This window comes from Candoia aspera, chromosome 4 (genome assembly GCF_035149785.1).
Source record: "Candoia aspera isolate rCanAsp1 chromosome 4, rCanAsp1.hap2, whole genome shotgun sequence".
In the NCBI taxonomy this organism is placed as follows: Eukaryota; Metazoa; Chordata; class Lepidosauria; order Squamata; family Boidae; genus Candoia; species Candoia aspera.
The window spans coordinates 78,992,288-79,014,975 of record NC_086156.1 but is presented as its reverse complement, the minus strand read 5'-3'; the positions used below and the strand labels follow the sequence as shown (position 1 = coordinate 79,014,975).

The window sequence follows — 22,688 nt, the reverse complement described above, 5'->3', positions numbered from 1 at the left end:
ATGGTTAAAATATTAGAGAAAATTAGGCTAACATTATATGTAAACAATATTTTACTCATGCATGTTTAAGATTTAGAAGCAAGGGATACATAATTGTTGGTATTAAAGGATGGGAAAGCAATTTATTTAATCTTTTATTTTTTAGATTTATATCCTACCCTTCCTCAAGGAGCTCAAGGTATTATGCATACATTCTCTCCTCTAATTTTTCCTTTACAACAACTCTATGAGGTAGGATTGGTTGAAAAATCAGGACTGGCCCAAAATTATCTAGTGAACTGTGGTTAGACTTGGACTGGGGTCTCCTCAGTGCCACTCCAGCAAACCCTGTGCAGTAATTTGGGGAAAAGATAACACAAAAAACTATACAGTACTTGTGATATGTTATGAGACTCCACTGTGTTCAGCCATTCTGATTAATTATGTTATCTAGTAGAGATGGCAGTAGGTAAAAACCAGGAATGTGTTCAGAATTTAGCTTGAGCTGCAAAAATTAGTAACCATTCAAGGGAGGAATTTATGGAATCCTCTATAGGAAGCAAGCAAAAAAGGTAAAATTAATCAAACATCTACAAAAGAAATAAAAGGAAGGATTTTTTTCCTAATAAAAATGATGATTATGTGCCATCAAGTCAGTGTCAGCTCTAAGTGACCACATCAACAGACCTTTTCCAGAATGATCTGTCCCCAACCTGGTCCTTCAGGTCTTCCATGGTGCATCCATAACTGCTGTAATTGAGTCCATTCACCTTACTGCTGCTTGTTCTCTTTTTTTCTTTCCTTCCACCTTTCACAGCATTATTATTATTTGTTTGTTTTATTATCTGTTAACTTTATTAATTTATTTAAATAAACATAAAATTACATACAAACAATATCTTACAGTACAAAAAGAAGAAGAGAGAAGAAAAAGAAAAAAAGAAGAAGAGAGAGGAAAAAAAGAAAAGAAAAAAATGAAATAAATAAACAAATAAATAAACAAATAAACAAAAATAAAGGGGGGATAAAATGAAAAATAAATAAATAAATAGAAAGATTAGGGTTTCCAACTTTCTAGATGGTACTGCTTAGTATCCTAGTATGTTGTTTTTTTTCCTCCTTAATTCTCTAAATTGCCTTCATTAATTCTAATAAGAGATTAAACAATTAAAGTAGTTTGCTATTTACATACTATATATTCATATTAACTTTTTGAGTCCATTCCACATATTTAAAAAAGGGTGTCCAGTCCTTTTGAAAATCTTCCATATTTTTATCGTTTAATTGGTCCGTTAGTTTTGCCATTTGTGCCAAGTTTAGGGATTTAAATATCTATTCTTCCACAGATGGGATTAATTCTTCTTTCCACTTTGCAGCGTAGATAATTCGGGCTGAAGTAATCAAATACAGTAGAAGTTTTCCATAGTTTTTTTTCCAAATCTTTGTTCATAAAGCCCAATAAGTAGAGTTCCGGTAATTTATCAATGTTAACTGCCAACATTTTACAAATTATAATCATGTATAGATGACCAAAATTTTTTCGCTTTTTTACAGGTCCACCACATATGGTATAAAGTTCCAATTTCTTTTTTACATTTCCAACAAACATTTGACATATTTTGAAACATTTTTGATAATTTTTCAGGGGTAGTATACCACATGTACATCATTTTATAAAAATTTTCTTTTAAGTTATAATTTAATGTAAATTTTAATCCCTTAGTCCACATTCTTTCCCAAACATCGTATTCAATATTATATCCAAAATTTTTCTCCCATTTGTTCATACATTGCTTAATTTGTACATTTAGTATTCTCATTTGTAATAACATTTTATATATTTTAAAGATCATGTGGTCATTATCAGCATAGATTTGTTCATCCCACCAAGATAGTTTTTTTGTATATTTGTAACTTTTGGCATCTATTTTAAATTGTTCTTTTAATTGAATATATGTAAACCATTGACATGAATATCCTTCATTTTCCAGTTCTTTTCTTGTTTTCATTGTAAATTTGGTCCCTTCAAATTTTATTAAATCCGAATATTTTAGCCACTTATGGTTACCTATTGTTTCTTGCCTTACAAAAGCTTCTTGTGGGGAAATCCATAGTGGTATTGTCGATGTTAAAATAGATTTATATTTTTCCCAAATTTTAAGAATAGACAGTCTAATACAATGATTGTTAAATGTTTTATTTACTTGCAATTTGTTATACCATAAAAAGCCATGCCATCCAAATTTTAAATCATGCCCTTCTAAATTTAGTAATTTATGATCTTGTAGGGTGATCCATTCTTTTAACCATAATAGACCACATGCCTCATAATATAGCCTGAAATCAGGAAGACCCAAGCCTCCTCTTTCCTTATCTTCTTGTAGTAATTTAAATTTAATTCTTGGTCTTTTCCCCTGCCAAATAAATTTTAGAAGATCTTTTTGCCATAATTTAAAATTTTTATCAGTTATAAATATTGGAATAGTTTGAAATAAAAATAGCATCTTCAGCAGAATATTCATCTTAATTGCAGAGATTCGTCTCATAAGTGATAAATTTAATTTTTCCCACCTCAATAAATCTTGTTTAATTTCCTTCCATATTTTAACATAATTATTTTGGAATAAATCAGTAGTATTGGCTGAAATCTCTATCCCTAGATATCTACCTTTTTTAACACTATTAAATCCTGATTTAATTTCTAATACATTCTGATTATTTTGTGGCATATTTAAATTTATCATCTTCGTTTTTTTATTATTTATTTTAAAACCAGCTAATTCTCCATATTCTTGTAGTGTCTTTAATAAGTAATCAATTGATATTAACGGGTTTTGTAAAGTGATAACTAAATCATCCGCAAAGGCTAATTTATGTTTCTTGTTTAATCTTTATCCCTTCAATTTGATGATCCTTTCTGATAGCTTCTGTTAGAACCTCCAATACCAATATAAATAATAAAGGAGATAGCGGACAGCCTTGCCTTGTTCCTTTTTCTATTTGACGTTTTTGTGTTATCTCTTCATTGATCACAATTCTGGCTTTTTGAAATGTATAAATTGATTTTATTGCTTTTATAAATATATTGCCAAAATCCATCAATTCTAAAGTCTTAAGCATAAAATTCCAATTTAGGTTGTCAAAAGCTTTTTCAGCATCTAAAAATAACAACATAACCTGTTTTTCATTATGAAATTGAGCATACTCTATTATATTTAAAACTGTCCTTATATTGTTTTTTATGTACCTTTGGGGTAAAAAACCATTTTGATCATAATTAATTATTTCTTGAAGTATTGTTTTTAGTCTTTCAGTTAAAATTAAAGTAAATATTTTATAGTCATTGTTTAATAACAAAATAGGTCTATAATTTTTGCATAGTGATGGGTCTTGTTTTTCTTTTGGGATTAGTATGATATTTGCCTCTGACCAAGATTTTGGTATTGGATTTCCTGACAGAATCACATTCATTAAATCTTTAAGTGGTAACAAAATTTGATCTTGAAAATATTTATAATAACCTGCTGAAAATCCGTCTGGACCTGGAACTTTGCCTGTTTTCAATTTTCTAATTGCCTCTATAATTTCCTGGGTTGTGATGGGATTATTAATTAATGCTTTTTGGTCTTTAGTTAATTTCTTTAAATTTTGTTTTAATAAATAGTTCTCAATTTTATCAGTTGAAATTTCTTGTTTCTTATATAGATTTGTAAAGAAATTATGAAATGCCTTTTTAATTGTTTCATTGTCAACAAATTCTTTCCCATTTTCTCAAATTTTAGTAATAATTTTTTTCCTTTTCTTTTCTTAATTTGTATGCTAGCCATTTTCCAGCTTTATTAGCATATTCAAAATTTCTTTGTTTAATATATCTCAATTTTCTTTCAATTTCATCTGTTGTAAGTATTTTTAATTGCTGCTGTAAAATTTTTGCTTGATGGTTTATACCTTCATCTGATGGTCTTATCTGAAGATTTTTTTCTTTTATCTTAATTTGATCAAGAACTGTTTGAATTTTTTGTGTGGTTTCCTCTTTAAGCAACTATTTAAATACATAAAATATCCTCTCATATATGCCTTGCTAGCATCCCATACTGTCCCAATACTCACTTCATTATTTAAATTCCATTCAAAGAATTCTTTTAATTTCTTTTGGCAATCTTCTACAAGTTCTTTATTTCTCAACAAAGTTTCATTTAATGTCCACCTATAACTTTTTGGGTGGAGTTTTATAGCCAATTGAACTGGATTATGGTCTGAGAAGGATCGGGGGAGAATTGATACATTTAAAATTTTATTTGCCAAATTTTTAGATACCCATATCATATCGATCCTGGAGAACGATTTGAATCTGTCTGAATAAAATGTATAATCTCTCGCCGTACCGTTTTTATATCTCCAGGCATCTACAATAGCCAAATTTTCTGACATATCAAAAAAAGATTGGGGCAATTTTCCTTGATGTTTTTTTATTTGTTGTTCAGATTTCAATAATTGGTAAGGTAACTCCGTTCCAATCTCCCATCATAATCCAATTGTTATAAGATAATTCCGAAAGTTCATTTAATAAATTTTGATCGAATTTATTCTGATTATCATTAGGGGCATATACTCCAACCAATATTGCTTCAGAGTTTTGTAGTTCTAATTCTATTATTAAATATCTCCCATTTTTATCAACACTTATTAATTTAGGATTTAGATGGAGCTTTACATATATTGCAATTCCATTTATTTTTTTTTCATTTGCTGCTATAAATTCATTTCCTAATTTGTTATTTACCAGATATTTACTATCTTTTTTTGCAATATGAGTTTCTTGAAGACATATTATATCTTGTTTTAATCTGTATAAATAGTGAAAGACTTTTTTCCTTTTAGCTGAGGTATTGGCTCCATTTATATTCCAGGAAAGGCATTTTAATTCACTCATTGGAAAGGAGTATTGCAAATTCTTTAGAACTTGAAGCTAGTTCCTCTGCACTTTGTTCCTCTGTATTTAAACGTTTCACTTTACTTTCTTTACTTTCTGGCCTTTCCCTTCTATTTGCTTCTGGTTCTAAATCTTTCTTATATTTTCTGAGAAATTCCTGAGCCTTAAAAATATTATTCAGCTTATATCTTTGTTGCTGGAATGTGACATTCACTCCTTCCAATACTTCCCACCTAAAGGGGATTTTATTTCGTTTAAGGACTTCAGTGAGAAAGAAATAGTCTCTTCTTTTTTTTAATATTCTCAGTGGTATGTCTTTCAATATCATAACCTCCTCTCACCTTTCACAGCATTATTGACTTGTCAAAATGTGCCCAAAAATAATTTGAGCTGGTCATTTGTCCTTCAGGTGAGAACTCTGAATTGATTTGTTCTATGATCCATTTGTATGTTTTCCTGAGTGACCATGGTATTTTCAGCAGTCTTCTCCAACACCAAAGTTCAAAAGCATTTATAGGCTTTCTTTCTTTCCTGCTTCTTCAAGGTCTAATTTTTGCTTCCATACAATGTCACAGAGAAAACCAGTGCCTGTACAGCTCTCATCTTTGTCAGTAGACACACAATGCATCTCTTTTCCAAGGCCTTCGTTGCTACTCTGCCAAGTGCTAGTTTCCAATGTATTTCTTGACTGCTAGTTCCTTTATGGTGACAGTCAGCTCTAAAAGGCAGAAATTGTCCATCACTTCAATATCTTCATTGTCAATTCTAAGCCTGGTCGTTAGTTTGGTCTTAGTCCCTTTTTTTTCTCCTACCATGCTCCTTGATTTTCATCACGAAAGCTTGCAAATCATATCTATTTTCAGCTATCAGGTAAGTGTCATCAGTATAGCACAGGTTACTGATATTTCTTCCTCCAGTTTTAAAACTACACTCATCTTCTTCCAGTCCAGCTTCCCAATATTCAGCAAATAGGTTGAATAAATAAGGGGAGAGTACATGGCTTTGTCTCACTCCTTGCCAACCAGGAGCCGGTCTGTCTTCCTATGTTCCATCCTGAAGTGCATATAGGTTCTCATGAGAATAATGAGGGCTTCTGTGATGCCCGTTTTCCTAAGCATATTCCACAGTTTGACATGGTTGACATAATCAATGAAGTACATATTGACTCCTTTTTGGCACTCTTTGGCTTTTGCAATTATCCAGCGTGCATCAGAAATAATGTCTGGTGTTCCTCAGCCTTTTCAGAGACCAGCTTGAACAGCTAGCTTCTCCCTTTCCATGTAGGGCTGTAATCTGTGTTGGATGATTCTAAGCATTATTTAGATACTAGGAAATAAAACTGAACTCAGGAAGTTTATGGTTAAAGGTTGGATACATTGCAAAAGAGAATTAATTTTCTTGTGTTAATAGCAGCTATAATATTTTAAAACCATTCGTTATGTAAATTGATTAAATGGATCATATTAGAAAAGCATGAATTTGGAACTCTAATTAATAGTCCTGCCATTTATACCATTATGAATGTATTGGACACCATAATTGCTATAGTACTCTGTGCATTGTGTAAAGTTGACATTATTTACTCTCACAGAAATATTTTATTAAATGTTGTATAAAATATATAAAAGCTACTGTAGTCATATTACATATTTTTTTAATTACCAAAAATGAGGCAGTTGAAGAGCATGATTAAGTAGTTGCAATTTTTAGTCTGACAGTATTTTTTACAAAGGTTCGATATAAAACAACTCATGATGTTGTAAATGAATGATTGAGATCCGTGAAATACACAGAGGTAATATTATTTGCACTTTATATGTAAACACTTGGGGATTAAAATAAGAAACATGGTGGAGGCAATTAACATTAAATAATGATTTGCATAATACATATTGAACCTGTGGGAATCCTTGCCCTGTGCTGTTGCAATGAATCCTCATGCTGTTAAAAGTGATTGCTTAAAGCTATCAAGTGCACTTTCTCCAACACATCAGTCATATACAGGTAGTTCTTGGCTTACATCCGTTCACTCAGCAACCGTTTGAACTTGCGACAGCACCAAATGAGGGGGACTTACGACCGGTCCTTGGAGTTCTGAGCATTGCAGTGTCCCCATGGTCATGTGACTGCAATTCAGATGGTTGGCACCTGGCTCGTGATTACGACTTTGCAGCGAGCCACAGGTATGTGATTGCAGTTTCCGACGTTCCCTGCTGGCTTCCCATAAGCAAAGTCAATGGGGAAGCTGGTAGGAAGTTGGAAGTCTTGGTCATGTGAGGTCCTCACTTAATGACCCATGCAGTCCTCGCTTATTGATGGCAACCAGGACCACCAGAACCGCTGTAACTACGCAGCACAGTCACATCACGTCACGCTTTACGACCACTTCGCTTAGTGATGGCAATTCCAGTCGCAATTACCATCATAAGCCAAGGACTAGCTGCTCTGATCTTGCTTTTATAGACTTTTAAGCAGGTTGCAAAAAGGAGAGCTTCAGCAACACACCCAACAGATATATAGTGGATGTACTTAATACACTTGTATCTCATCCTTTGCTAAGAAGAGGCAATTGCATACTTAGGACAATATTCCATTTTATCCTCATATCACCCTTGTAAGGTAGGTTACAACAAGAAAGAATGACTGGTCTTAAGCCAGCCAGATATTTCTATCTCAAGACTTTTCAGTTCACCTTTAACACCCTGTGCCATCTGGGTCCCTTCCAGAAATCTTGGATTTCAACTCATAATATCCAGCCAGGCTGACGAAATACCATCCTTCCATTGGGTGGTCTTGCACCAGACTGGAGAAGGTGTCTTTAGCCATTGTGCCACATTGTCTCATAAGATGAAGCACACGCCTTTTGATGTTTATTATGCCTGAAAGCCAAAACTGAGATCTCCCTGTACAGATTGCCAGCTGCTGAAGACTTACCATAAACAGAAGGGAGCAGGAGGTGGAATTTGGCTTCACTGCTAAAGTTGTGGTTTTTCTAACACAACTCTAAAATGAGTATTTCTCATATCTTGTGGGACCAAATTACAGCATAAAGGGTTTTTTAAAACCTCCTTCTATTTTTTCTTCTCTCTCTTGACACCCTTTCCCCATCCTACTGTGCTTTCACCCTGGCATTTACAACTCCCCCTATTGTTGCACCAGTCCTTTTTTTAAAAGCAGACTATCCTCTAATGTCACCGCCTTGGAGTCTCAGGGCCTGGGAAGCTGCTGCAGACTGACTGCCCTAGTTCAGAGGACTGCTGTTGTCGCATTGCACTGCTTTGGAGCCTCACTGCGGTATCTGACCAAACGCGGGAGAGAGCAAGCTCGAGTTCTTGCTGCTCTGGTTTGTCACATGTTGCCTCCACAATCAAGGCACTGACGGTGGATTTCACTCTTTGTGCAGTAATTAGGCACATGCTGCTCAAGTTGTACTTTGAGGATCTACAACCTCTGGAAGCTGCATGCAAAGAAAGGTCCTTCTTCCACTTTTAAAAGACTCAGGCAGAGAGACACAGGGATTCCACAAGGGACACAGCTGTCTCAGAGACTTCAGGGTCTGCAGCAAGATCTAGTTTCTTCACAGGAAAACCTGCGGCAGCTCTGGAAGTTCCTAGAACTGAAACCTTGATCAGCAGAATTTGCCAGCCACCCTGCAAGCTTCATTTTGAAATTACAGGTAGTCCTCGTTTAGCAACCACAATTGGGACTGGCAACTTGATTGTTAAGCAAAGCTGTCACTAAGTGAAACCGCAACTGTGCTTATGAGCTTACTTCAGCTTTCCTTTGCGTTACAGAGCTGCAAAGGTTGTAAATGCGAGGATTGGTTGTAAAGTCACCTTTTCATCACTGCTGTAACTGCAAATGGTCACTAAATGAGGCAGTTGTTATACGAGGACTACCTGTATTGCTATTGCCCTTTTTACTGTTTACAGCCTAGGGAAGCAACAACTGTGTCTCTTTGTGAGAGAATGTGTGTGTTTGTATACATGTATGTTTGTGTGTGTGAGAAATACACTCTCATTAGAAAAGCAAGTTTCTTTTCTTGCACCTTTTTCTTCTTTTTCATTTCTATTTTTTTCTTTAGATTTGACTTTTACTGTATGTAAAATTCTCAATAAATATAAATTAAAAAAGCAATGGTATTTTAATATATGATATCTGGCAAGATTTCCTATTTCATCAAAACAAGTAAGAGATCATTTATTTATTTATTTATTTATTCATTCATTCATTCATTCATTCTTACTAGTATCTCTATATTGTTCTACTCCAAGATTGCTCTGATGCTGCCAACATGTTTAAAGCATTTTAGCTTGATGAAATGTCACATACAAAGGTGGAATTTCCAACTGATTATTTGTGTTTGAATTTTTAAATTTAATTGTCCAAATTTGGAATGTTTTAATTATTAATTATTAATTATTTATGAAGAACAACATTTCTGCTTATATTTAAATTAAAATCCTGAGTGCAATACCCCTAGGGTTTATGGATGTCCATGGAGGTATGGGGGGGCGGGGGCAAGTGTGCCCACATGTCCCGTAACACCATTGCATAAATTATGAAAATTACAGTGATGGCTTTCTTCCACATTCATTTCTGCATTTACATCGATGTGCAAAATGAGACTTACTTTTTTTGCCCAGTGAGTCCAGAAATTATTAATTCTGATTGCTTCCTATACTATATCCATGGACATAAAACCAAAGTAGATTTTACATAACATATATGGCCTATTGGTGAAAATACCAGTTGCCTGCCTGTCTAGCTCTCAGATTAAATCTGTACAGTATTTACCATTTTTGGCATAGCCAGATATTTGTTAACGCATTTGCGCTGGATTGTCATTCTTTTCCTAGTTCATGATCACAATGATCATTGTGATTAAGGCCTGGAAGAAGAGTTTCTCCATGGATTCCTTAGCCCTCTGGAGAAAGCACCCACCCAGAGATCTGATCATCTTTAGGAAAACTGCTAAGATTTTGGCTTTCAGGCAAGCTTCTGGAGACTATTTTGTGCTTTGGGGCTGCTTTAATTTTGCTTTTCATGTGAATTTTAATCTTAATTGGCTGAGTCCAGAATCTGTCTTATGCTTTGTTTCATTATGCTGTGAACCTCCTTGAGTTTTTATAACAGTCATTTATAAATATTGAGGATAAATCAGACAATGCTCCCCCTTCCCTGCTATTACTTGCACCCTTTCCCACAGCTTCAAGGAAGCCATTTGGATTGTGCTTACAAGGGGGGAAAGGTTAAACCCGACTTCTCCATCTCCTCTCCTCTGCAGCTGTTCTGCAGCTGAGCTAGATCCCTTCCCACCCACCCACTCCCCCTGCTCTTCACTGTTTTAAATTTACAAACATGCAGCAGACGACTCAGCTGTTCTGCAAGTATGCTGGCTCAAAAAGGTAAAGATAATGCCCTCTAATCCTCATTAGTAAAATATGGAAATTTCCTTCCAACAGAAACCAGGGGCATGGCTCACCCAAAGCCATGGAAAAGTTACATTCAGAAGCAAGATGTTACATCTTTGATGGCAGGATGGATGCCATTAATACCTCTGATTTCTTGTAAGCAAGCTGCAAGCACATAGATGCCACCAGGAAAAATGAGGCGGAGACAAATCTCTTGTTTGGTCCTGTTAATCATTCCCTCTCTCTGTTTCTATCACAGAAGTGGTCAGTGTTTCTTCTAAGCTGCCCGCCACCGGCATCAAAGAGAACTGAAAAGGGGAGACACAAGTTTGGACCGGTACTTCCTGCCTCTCCAACAGTGAGCCGTATCAGAGGCCTGTCAAAAAGATGCCCACTGTGGGCCCCAAACGTTGAAAACAGAAAGCCTCCTTTTGCACAGGCCATAAGGACAAAATAAAGCCAATTAAGGACAAAGCTTTGCCTCCTCATTTTTGCCACTGCCAGCCTGCTCCAAAAGGGCAGCTGAACAAATAGTTCCAACATTTAGGGGTATAAACCTTGGCAGTTACCCCAAGATGCTGGCCCCTGATGCTGGCCCTGAGTCTATTTTTCTGCTGTTATCTATTCCAGTAGGGATTCCAGCCTTTGTTTTCCCCTTCTGGAAATCTCTCTCCCCCAAGGGGCAAATCAGACTTCATAGCAGCAGCAGCAACATGTGTAGCACACGTCAGTCTCATTCATACAAAAAGGGGATACGTGGGTGAGGGATGCTAAGTCCTCCCGTCCTGGGTAAATTCTTGGATGCAACCCCAGAGAAATGCATTGATTGTGGCAGCTAGGTAAACCAGCAGTGTGATTTGGTGAAAAGCTGTTCCTTAAATGCCCCCATCATCAGAAGCAACCCAGAGTCAAGGGACTAAACTAGAAATGGATCTTTTTCAACCCAACATATTCCATACAGGAAAGCTGTTTTATTTTACAAAGTGATTTTCATGCAGCAGTGTCAAAGACATTCATTTTTTAAACTTAAAAATACCATGATCTGTCAAAATAGACTCTACTGTGGTAGTAAAGAACAGAAACAGCTGCTGCCTATTGGTCTAGGCTAGAAAAATTAATAAATTATTAATAAATTATTAAAACTAGGAACCGTTTGGAAAAGTTTCTTTCTTAGGTATGAGCAAAAGAATGTAAAGGTGACTTGCATTTAAACAAAATATAATCAACACCAAGTACTGTATGTTGGAGAGAAATTGGATGTTTACAGAAAAATGCCTTTCATTTTTATTCTTTCATCTTTATTCTTTCATCTTTAGTTCATCACTGAAAGAGTCAAAGGTTCCTCAATCCTCTGTGGGGAGATGGGCGGTGGCAAAATGTGATAAATAAATAAATCCACTTTCCAAAGGCAGATAGACAAAAAGCACAGCACAGCAATGCTTCTTCGGGTAATTTAGTTCATGCTGGCTGGGGAATTCTGGAAGTTGAAGTCCACACATCTTAAAGTTGCCAAGGTTGAGAAACACTGATTTAATTAACTGGTGCCATTTTGTTAACTATCTATAACTATTTGGTCAAGAGGAGGAAGGTCCTGTTGCTAGACGTAATGTGTTTAAGGGACAAGGGAAGTCAGGAGATGCTAATAACCAGAGCACCATCCTGTGAATATCCCACAAGAAGCTGTAGGAACGCTGCCTGGTCCCATCCCTCCATTTGGAATATGACAAGAATTCTCCAATCTGAAGCGCTGTTGTATTACAATGTTCATAATTCCCAGACACCACTAACATTGGACATACTGGAAGGGATGATGGATGTTGTCCTCTAATGCATCTGGAGGACACCTATTTGAAAAATGCTGGTCCTAAATTGGTAGTATTAATATCAACTACAGCTGTGCAAAATCTTCAAACGAGGTGCTTTACAACATGTAAAGAAGCAGGTAAAGCATAGAAAGACTGGTTTTTGAATTATTAAAGCAGCCACATCACTTGCAAGACATGCCCTGTCTTCATATGTGTGTGCATGCACAGCCATTCCTCATCACTTGTGAAGACAACCACGAGCAGTTTCCAAAGCAGCCACATGAGTCTTGCAAACTACATGGCAGCTTTAACAATTTGAAAAGAGGTTATCTATGCATGCTTACTTCTTTATCTTCTATTTCAACTCCTTGGTAAAGTTACTAACAAGAAAGGAACATCACCCACCTACACTGGCCAACGAACCAGGGTTTTGTCCTTCTCTATGTAGATGATTGCACCATCCTTTCTACTTTCCAAGTGAATACAGGATGATCTCTTCAAGCTCTTCCATCATATTGCAGAGATGAGACAGCTTTACCAACTTCAAAGAAACTAAATTTATGGTATTCTCCTTGAAAATTGATAATATCACCATCAAACAAAACAGGTCATTCAAATATCTAGGAAGCCTTGGTGCCCTGGGCTAAACAAATGAGATCTGTATCCCTGCAAGTTCAACGTATGACAAGTAGCATTCTTTTATTTGTCACCTACAATGGTAACAGGCAAGTCATGACTGCAGTTAAAATCCTCAGAGATAAAGTAGAGAGCTCTCTGCTCTAAGGCACACAGATCTGCAGCTATTGCAGCATGGCACCTTTAGAAGCAGTTCAGTCAACATTACTAAGGACCCTAATTTGTGTGCCGAGACGTGTAGCTAAATCTTTATTAAGACCAGAAACAGGCCTTACTAGAGACTTGAATCCAACTTTGCCATCTGAGATATTAGTTCAAGCTAGTATTCTCTGAAAGTCCTTTAGCAGCGTTGGCCCTATGAGATAACTATTCCCTCATGCCTAACTGGAATAAAGTCTGATTTCTGGATTTTCCATGCAATTTCCACTGATCTCGCCTGGCTATGAGAAAATTATGTTGGAAATAAAACAGTGGATTCTCAGCTCAGGCATATAAAAGGACCTAAGCTTTACTCCAAAACTCTATAACATACTGTAGATACTCATAGTGGTCAAATACCTTACCAGCATTTTGTGCCCAACACAGAAGAGCCTTTACATTAGGCGGACCCAATGTTTTACGTTCAGCTATTTTGGAAGAAAGATCTAAGGCAAACTGACTCAAGACTGTCTGTAGTGCTGTATATCCATGTCCCTTGGAGGAACCTGAATCAATAACACATCTTTCTTTGCTGCCCTCTTTATTCAAATTGGCATAAAAACTTAATTACACCTGTTTTAACATTCAGCCACAGCAAAATAGATGCCAATCTTATTCTCCCCCATCTCACAGACTTTTCTAAGATGACCTTCAAGAAAGCAATCAACTTTTGCTCCATCACCATTGCTATTCATTGAAAGACAGTTCAGTTTTTCCTGTTTAGAATCTTACAGTCTCTCTGGGAGAATTTTAAAATTTCTATCTTACGATTTTACCATGTCAATAACAGTCTGTAATAGTAGCTAATAAATTTATATTCATTCATTTACCTGAGCAATCACTTAAAATTATAGTTACTACTGAATTAAAATATAAGTATTTTATCCTGTTCGTTTTAGTAATCGATGAAGGCACAAAGATGTTTAATAGTTTTAGTAATTTAGCATGTGCATTTTAGATACTTAAATATTTTCAATGACCTATTGTATTGTATTGGCCATCTCTTTTTATCACAAGATCAACCACTAAAATTCCTCAGGAAATCTGCACATTCTAGAGCTACAGTTTTTCTTAAAAGGGACATGCTAAATTATGCTTTTGTTGGATTGACAATATAGCAAGTTCGTAACAGTCTGTGGGCAACCAGTCTTTTTCTTTCACTTTGCCGGAGAAGTGATTGTGGGTCACACCAGAAGTCCATTCACAAAAGTGGTTTCTAAGAACACTGTCATTTTGCAGCTGGGATGGAGATGCGACTGGATGAATTGGCCCATGGACAACCTTCTTTTTTAGCTGTGTCAAGAAAAACTTGGACAGTCCCCTTGGTATGTTATGGCTTGCAAGTGAATGACAGGGAAACTTCCTCCAAATCAGGCAACATAAATCCTGCCTCCACCCTAAAAATGGGTCATTTGCATTCAGCTTCCATTGAGATTAGCTACAGTTTGGGTCAGCAGTTGGGGAAGGCATACAGACCTAACCCTTTGGGCAAAACTGCCTCATACATTCATTCTTTCCAGTGAGGTTTCCAGGAAGAATTTCTCCAGTGAAATGTGTCCAATGTTCATGTTGATAGATGTACAAGAGGGCTGTCCTTCAGATTTCTTCCTCTGCCTTATTTGTGCTAATCCCAAATCACAGAAGTAAGAAAAGTGCAGCACAGGGATGTCATTTGAAATCTATAGCTTTCTCTCTGCATCAGCTCAATTTCATAGAAATTGGCAATGAAAAGAGCTGATTCATCTGTCCTTCACTCTGTTTCCTGTCTCAGGTTAACCTTAAGGAGTGCAGCAGATGTGTGTGTGTGAATGAATCAATATCTCACTAAAGACCTTGGTAACGAATCCAGTCATTGGATCTAAACAAGCCATTCTGATAACTCCCGCTTCTTCATTGTTACTTATGAGGAAAATATTGGCCTACCTTTTCAAGATGTGTAAGGATTTCTGAAATAATGCATATGAAGTGTTCTAATATTTAAAAAATGCTATGTAGCAGCAGCAGCCATTTTAATTATAAAATCCCTGTTGTAACCCACTGTTTGCCCCTTTTCACAATCTAAGCTCATCTTTTAAAACTATTTAATCCCACCCCACCCCCAACAAGTTAAAGCTGAGTGAGATGGAGGCTATGATGGATCAGGGGACTGTAGGTTAATTTCTGGTATACCATGCAATGCTCAGTTGTCATCATTGTCGTCGTCATCATCATCATCATCATCAACATCCACATCAGTTAAGTCAGTGCACTGGTGGGTCTCCAGGAATTATATTTTTCCTTTCAAATGATCACATCATTCCATCTTCACACTGGGCACACATCTGGTTGCTTTCTTTGCCAAGAGACTTTTAAGAGCTGCTGTGGTCACCCTTGCGCAACCTTCCAGGCATGGAATTCTCTTGAAAAAGGATGTCTTTTGCAGGTGATAAAAATAACTGCCATTGTTAATTAGCATGTGTTAATGCCTGCCTCAATTCAAAAGGAATTCATGTAGGGAAATGCTGCAGACTGTATTTGCACAAAGGATAATTGATGTATGCGGATTATGCAAACTACATTAATTCAAGTGTGCAAATGGGAAACTGCCAATTGAAACAGTTTTGAAGAAGATGAGAGATGTTGAGGCTTAAATCTGCCTGATTTGGATATTATTCCCACCACATCCCAGAAGTCCTGGAGCAGACTGTAATTATTCAGGAACAATATTCTGCAGATGCCCATAAGTCCTCTGGACATGCTTTTAAGTACGTGTTAGTTCACAAGTTCCAGAACGGATCTTTAAAAAGAGAAATGGGGTTAGAAATGGTCCTTGGCACAAATGAAATCTTGGAAGGCATTCATAATGGTGGGAAGCTACTTCCCAGGGTTTCTTCCCATCATAATAATGTTTGAAAGCTCTGTTCATATGCATGAGGCCAATTATATCCATCCTTCCCTCTCTATTATCATTAAAAAAAAACAGACCCCACTACTGTATCCCAAACCTACTTAAGTATGAGAGTGACTTCCTACAAATATAGCCAGTTTGATCTAGTGGTTAAGGCTCCAAGCTGGAATCCAGGAGACTGTGAGTTCTAGACCCACCTCAGGCATGAAAGCTGGCTGGGTGACCTGGGGCCAGTCACTCCCTCTCAGCCCCACTCACCCCACAGGGTTGTCGTTGTGGGGAAAATAGGAGGAGGAAGGAGTATTAGGTATGTTCCCTGCCTTGTGTTATTTATAAGAATAATAAAGGCGGGATAAAAAAATCTAAAAACAAAGAACTGTGATCAGAGCTGGGGCATGGATCCATCCTGCATAGTTGCCTCTCAACCAGAGTGCAGCCAAAGATCTAGTGGAAAGAATGCAATGGGTCCTGTCCATATGGCTCCAGCTTTCAATGGTTATTGCAGTGATGTGGAAGAAGCCAAAGAGAAAGCATTTCCTCCAAGTCCTAGGAGATCTCATTTTCAGAAGATAAATGCATCCTTCAACATGGGAGTGGAGATAAGAGCCAGGCGGGAAACACTGGAAGAGAGCAGTAGCTCACCTCACTTGTGGCTCCCAGCCCATATTTATGGATCACTTCCCCTATAACAAATTTTGACATCCACCAGCATGTTTGTTACCATTTGGATTAACTGAATGATATATGTGTGGGTTAGCCTCTTTTATACCAATATAAATCTTAGTCTACAACAAGAGTGAAATCCTACCTTCAAACCACTCAGCAGTGGTGCTGATATAAATATCACAAGATATAAGGAGCTGCCTTATATTGACCCAGACCAGTGATAATTCTAGCTTAGCAATGTGGTGCCCACAGACAACTTCTTTTGTGCCCATCAGGTTCTCTGCCCCACTGACTTTTTAAGGTTATTTTGCTTTAAAAAATGAATAGGGAGCCAGCATACTACAAAGCAAAGCACCAGCCTCTGGTATCATATTTACTTTCAGCAATGGCTTTGGGGCTCAGAAAGATCCCACTGAGACAGTAGAGAGCATCTTAGCCCACAGTAGGTTTTCCATTCCTGTTTTGTACCTACTGGCAGTGACCCCCTTGGCAAGTCTCTCCCAGTCTACTTAGATGCTATGGACTTCTTCGTGAAAGGTGAATCTACCCCTACTCTGTGATGCCCTTCCTTTTCTAAAACCTTTTGAGACTTGACTATACTGTATTTTGGTCCCTGTCATTTTAACATGCCTTGGAAGCTGCCAAAAAGAAAAGCAAATTTCATAAAATGCATGGTTGTAGCCAGCAAGGTTCATGACCAATCATTCTTTCAATTTCTATCTTTCTTTCCAAAATATTTAAGATAACCCACCTAGCATTCTACACCTCCCCTCGCTTGCTAATTATGTGAAGGGAAGAATTCAGAACATTACAGTGTCACAATATGTGTAACTCATATGGAAGGTATTAAATGCAAGGATTTTTCCTTCAGCAATGACCATATCATATTTAATAGAACAGGAAGTTTTGCTCTGTGATTATGCAGTAACATTTTCCATTCAGAGTGAGATACAGAAATCCCCAGTCCTCACTGGGTCATAAGCAGATAGTAGAGATACCTTCGAAAGATTCCTGATATAAAAAGAATTTCAGAGGAATGAGCTGAATTAATTTGTAGGCTACGGAAGAAGGTGTTTTTTTTTTATTCTTTGTTTTAAAGGATTACAAGCCAGTGACCTAGAGGGGAATCTTCATGAGTATAAATAGAACATTCAATAACAAGTAAAACCAGTTATGGAACCTTGATAAGGAAGTTTTTATTAGAAACAAAAGATCCTGATCCTTTTAATAATTCAGCTTAACATGACTTTGGATGTTGCCATTCCTGTACCGCCAAGCTTTAAACTGCAGGGAAGACTACCTGCATACAGCAGGTTCCCCTCTGAAGACTTGTCCTCTCCTACACATGGGCCACAGGAGAGGCAAAGGGCCAGCAAGCAAGCCCTTGCTCTTCTCTCATACAGTTCTCATTGGGTGAAGGCTTGAATGCTGGGATTGGGTTAAGCCGTTCCTTGGAAGCTTACTATGGGGTTTTCCATGAAAAGGGCAGCAGAGATGGCAGAATCTGGATACAGAGTTAGCTGGCTCACCAACATCTTTTCTTCCTTTCAAGACACAACTGTGGGGCAGTGTTCTAGAGCAGGGCTATCTCTCGATTGCTATGGCTGATGCAAATGCTCTGCCCAGTGCCCTATCCTGAACACAGTTATGTTCACCTAGAAGCACCCCAATTTCCCAGATGGAATGACTGGACGTCTGGGAGTTGAAATCCCAACCCATCTGGGAAGTACCCTTTGAGGAACAGGGAATCTAGATACACAAGGCATTTCCCGCAGTGCCCCCTCTAGCTGGGCACCTCCTGTTAGTAACTCTCCTGAGCCCTTTTTTACAAGTTGGCCTAGCCACCTTTAACCTTCCCAGAATACTCTGGAAAGTTGAGAGAGGTATTGTGGGAAATAATAATAGGAACTAAATGCAGCCACCCAATATTGCTCCACATATTGTTGCTGGCACCATCCACCATTATTTGCTCTCTCTCTGTCAGGGAAACATGATCTAAGGAGCCCTTCCCATGGCAGTGGGCTGCCCATTGATCTTTCCCACTCAGAGCTGCCTTTAAGATTCACAAGCACCCACATTCAAGTGCAGTGCAGTCCCTGAAGGTCACAGATCTGAAAATCATTAGGCGAAAGGACTCTTTGGGGGTTCTGTTTTAATTCACAGTGCCTTGGATCTTGTGCAGTGGGAAAGGGCTTAGTGCTAAGCCTCCACAGCCACAGACAACTTTATCATAACACACTGGGAGAAGGCAGAGCTTTCTGCCTAGCAGAATGGGGCACCCAAACAGTTGACTGCAGATCCATAGCTTCCTAATAGCCTTAGCCACACTTCTGTACTCAGGATCAGAAGCCTCATATACCTAACCAGGCAGAATGTCTAATCTCTGTTAGCTATGATTAACTGTGGAATGGGAGGGAGTACTTATTCCAGATTAGTTTCCCTTTATTCAAGATTTTGTAATGAGTACTATTCTTGAATTTCCTCCCTTGGTTAACTCTTTCAGTCAGAGGCAGGGTTTGGTAATAACACACTTACCTGGTAACTCAGGCATCAAAAGCTGGGCTGGCATTTTTGAGGGACTCCTACCTAAGGAGGGAGGAAGAGGAACGTGGGGGGGGGGGGAGAGGTTGGGACTGATCCTGGTCTATAACTATACACAATTGCTATATTCTGCCCCCCACCCCCAGGAAAACGCAGGAGACAAGAAGAAAGGCAGGCAGGAGCGTGGCAGGCAGGGTTACAGGGATGTTCGGGGAGGGGGAGAACCAACGGAGGAGCCCCCGGTCTCCTTCCATAACTGCCCCGCGGTTTCCCTGCCACCCCCTGTGGGAAGGAGGAGCCCCACTCCCCTCAAGCATCCCAGGTGAACCCCCCTCTTCTCTTTCCGCCTCTCACTTGCTTCCCCTTCTGCGCAGCCCCCTCCCCGTAACTGGAAAGTTCAGCTGAGGCGGAGCGCTCGGAGCCCGGGAACGAGTGGGGGGTGCTCGAGCATCCGTCCCTCGCTCTCCTCTCTGCCTGGGCCGGGTTTCCTGGGCACGGCCCGCCTCTTACCTGCAGCATCCCCCGCGGTTCCATGGCTCTGCAGATCCTTCCCTCCTCGCTTCTTTTCCTCCGTCCGGCCACCGGGAATCTCCCGCAGCATTAGCAGGCTAAACTAGGAGCGAAGAGGCGCCGCGGCGGCAGCCTCCGCCCCCACCTGCTTCCACTCGCCGCTTCTTGGGGAGGGTCGATCTAAGGACAGCCTCCGGTCCCCCCATCCCCACCCCGCCCTGCCTAATGTTTGAGATTGGGCGGTTGCTGCCATTTGAATGGCAGAGCGTGACCCCCGCCCCCCTCCCCAGTCCGGGCTGTGGGTACTAGGAGGAGATGGAGACTCCCCCATTTGACTTTGCTTCTCCGATAAACTCTCTCTCTCTTTCATTCTCTCCCCCCGCCTCCGCTGCCACCTCCCCCCCCCCGCGTGCCTCCCCTATTGAAGCTCAGCGTCGATTTTCTCTTCCTGTGGACTTGCTGGCTGCCTGGAGAGAGCTATTTCCCTAACGTTCCTTGTGCTCTATCTCTTCTCCGTCTTTCACCTGCTGTGGATGATGGGATAGAATGTCCAGCACATCTGGAGGCCACTGATTTGAGAAAGGCTGTTGGTGGATGCAGAGATCTGGAGTTGCCTTTGAGCAGAAGGGATGCCCTTTCTGTCCCTGCTCTGAGATGGGCCTGAGCATGGGCATCCCAGGAGGAGTTAGAATAAGAATGGAAGGGTTGGTGCAAGTCTGTAGTCATCAGCCACCAATGTGACATCAACTTAGATAGTTAGAAGCGAACCATATCCAAGAGCTTAATTCTGCCTAGCTCATCTTAGGTCAAAAAGCAGGATGGGCAATCTTTTGGCCACCGTGAGTAGGACAATATTGCAAAGTAGATTAGGGTGGGGTTTTTTGTGAAAAAGTTCTGTTTTTTGAACCCATGTTAATGCTTTTATAGGATTTATATCGCCGTCTCAGAATGATGAGAAAAAGTTCTTCCAGTGTTCAGTGGTCAGAAGGAGCTCTGCTGCTTCAAAAAGGGCTTACTCATTTTACTTTAAATAAATAAATAAATTCAATTTATATGGTTGCCTGCTCACAAAACAACTTGCATTTTAAGGGTGTCTAACACCATTGCGTACTGCTGCATCACTCCCCAATTCACAGGAGAAGGATCATTAAGCAAAGGGATGTTCTAGTTCTTGAACCTGATTAGTTCTTCTGAGTGTTTAAGTCTGCATTTGTATCATTTAAATCTCTTGCTCTTTGTGATGTTCTTCAGAATGAAGTAGAAGATGAGCTGATCTTTCTCCTTCCTCATTTGAACAGTCTTTACCTCTGCATTAGCATTCTGCGTGCTGGATCTCTCACCCATTCTGTTTCCCAGACTTTTGATAATATGTATTTGTATTTCTCTGTCTCACCTTAAGAAACACATTTAGTTCTGGAGGACAAAATGGGGGTGTGGAATTTGTGGCCATCCAGAAGTTGAACTATGGCCAATTCCCTGCTAGTGACTTGGAGCACCTTCACAGTATCATTCAGCTGAAGTGATACAAAACCTGTCTTCACTATTGTAGTTTTGGCACAGTGGTGGCTGTTTGATTCTGAAAAACACTATATGTAAATGGTGGAGGAATTATAACTCCCGGCATCCCTTATTCTTGGCTAGGCTGGCAGGGTAGCTGGGAGCTGTAGTTCAGCAACACCTGATGTGCTACAAGGCATGTAAGAGTAAATACGCTTCTGTTCAAGCAAACCCTGAGCCGGTTTTCACACAAACTCTACAGGCAGCTCTCCTTTGGCTGAGTCCGGTTCCCAAAACATGCTAAGCCAGTTTAGGACCTGAGGATCCCACAAGGCGTTGTGTGACATGCTAAGGGCCACAGTCCTAACTGGATAAGGCTGGGGACCATTGGGAGCACTGTTAGGAATGTTCAGGGATTAAATGGATGCTTAAGTGCCTGCAAGGCTTAAAGCATCCATTTTGCTTCTTGCCTCCACAAGATCCACCAAACATAGAAAGGGGCAAATGTGTTTGGCCCCATTTACTCTGAGGTGGATTGATGGCAAGAAAAGGGATGCTGGCCTAGTTTAGTGTTCTTGCTGAATCCAAAGTCTGTGTTAATAAAGTTCAGTCCCTATATTCACATACAGGTTATGTCCAAATAAATAAATAAATATTTTTATCCCGCCTATATATTTATATTATATTATATTATATTATATTTATTATATTATATTATATTATATTATATTATATTATATTATATTATATTATATTATTATATTATATTATATTATATTATATTATATTATATTATATTATATTATATTATACTGTATACTGTATACTGTATATCATATATCATATCATATCATATATATATTTCAACTCAAAGCAGCAAACTCCTGCCTCCTATTTTCTCCATGGGAACAATAACCTGTGAGGTGGGTTGGGCTGAGAGAGAATGACTGGCCCAAAGTCACCTAGCCAGTTTTCATGCTTAAGGAGGGAGGCCTAGAACTCACAGCCTCCTGGTTTCTAGCCCAGCATCTTCACCATTACATCAAATTGACTCTCAGATTTAACAACGGAATTAAGCAGTGGTTTGGAAGCAGAAGGAAATATTTGAAAGGAGGAAAGAAAAATAAACCGTGTTGTGGACTGACGTGATGATCTCACATACCTTCAGAAGACAGGAGCTGGGTTCCCAAAACTCACTGTACTACATACTACCCAGCTGCATTTTGGCATATTAGTGATTATGTTTATATAACACAATTAGTGTTTATGTTTATTTGTTTATGTTTATATAACACAGTTAATTTTGTTACTGAACTAACCCATTTGGGAGATTCACGCAATATATGAAGCCATACACCAGCCAAATGGGTAGGGTTTAGACAACACAGTAAGGGCACAAAAAACTAATCAAGCTTAAAACTAATCAGGCTTTGTGACTTGCACAAAGACAGCCCCTGAGTTAAGCATTAGTGTGAACCCAGGTCTTAAGAAAGTCCTATGGGCCCTACCAGGTGATTTTATTTTTTTTAAAGAACGAATGAGTAATCTTGCAGCCTGTGATTTTTGTGCCTAGCCTTTCCAAAAAAGGTTAATTTTCAAGTCTCAGATTTAATCATCCTTGA

The 22,688-nt window shown here is 38.7% G+C and overlaps 1 protein-coding gene across 1 annotated transcript in view; it reads right to left on the bottom strand.

Moving 5' to 3' along the window:
- LOC134496336 (corticotropin-releasing factor receptor 1) overlaps positions 1-713 on the bottom strand; it is a 55,388-nt gene extending 54,675 nt beyond the window's left edge. The window contains exon 1 of the mRNA XM_063302067.1: positions 693-713. Coding sequence (XP_063158137.1) covers positions 693-713 — 21 coding nt within the window. The remainder of the gene's footprint in view (positions 1-692) is intronic.
- Between the last annotated feature and the right edge of the window lie 21,975 nt (positions 714-22,688).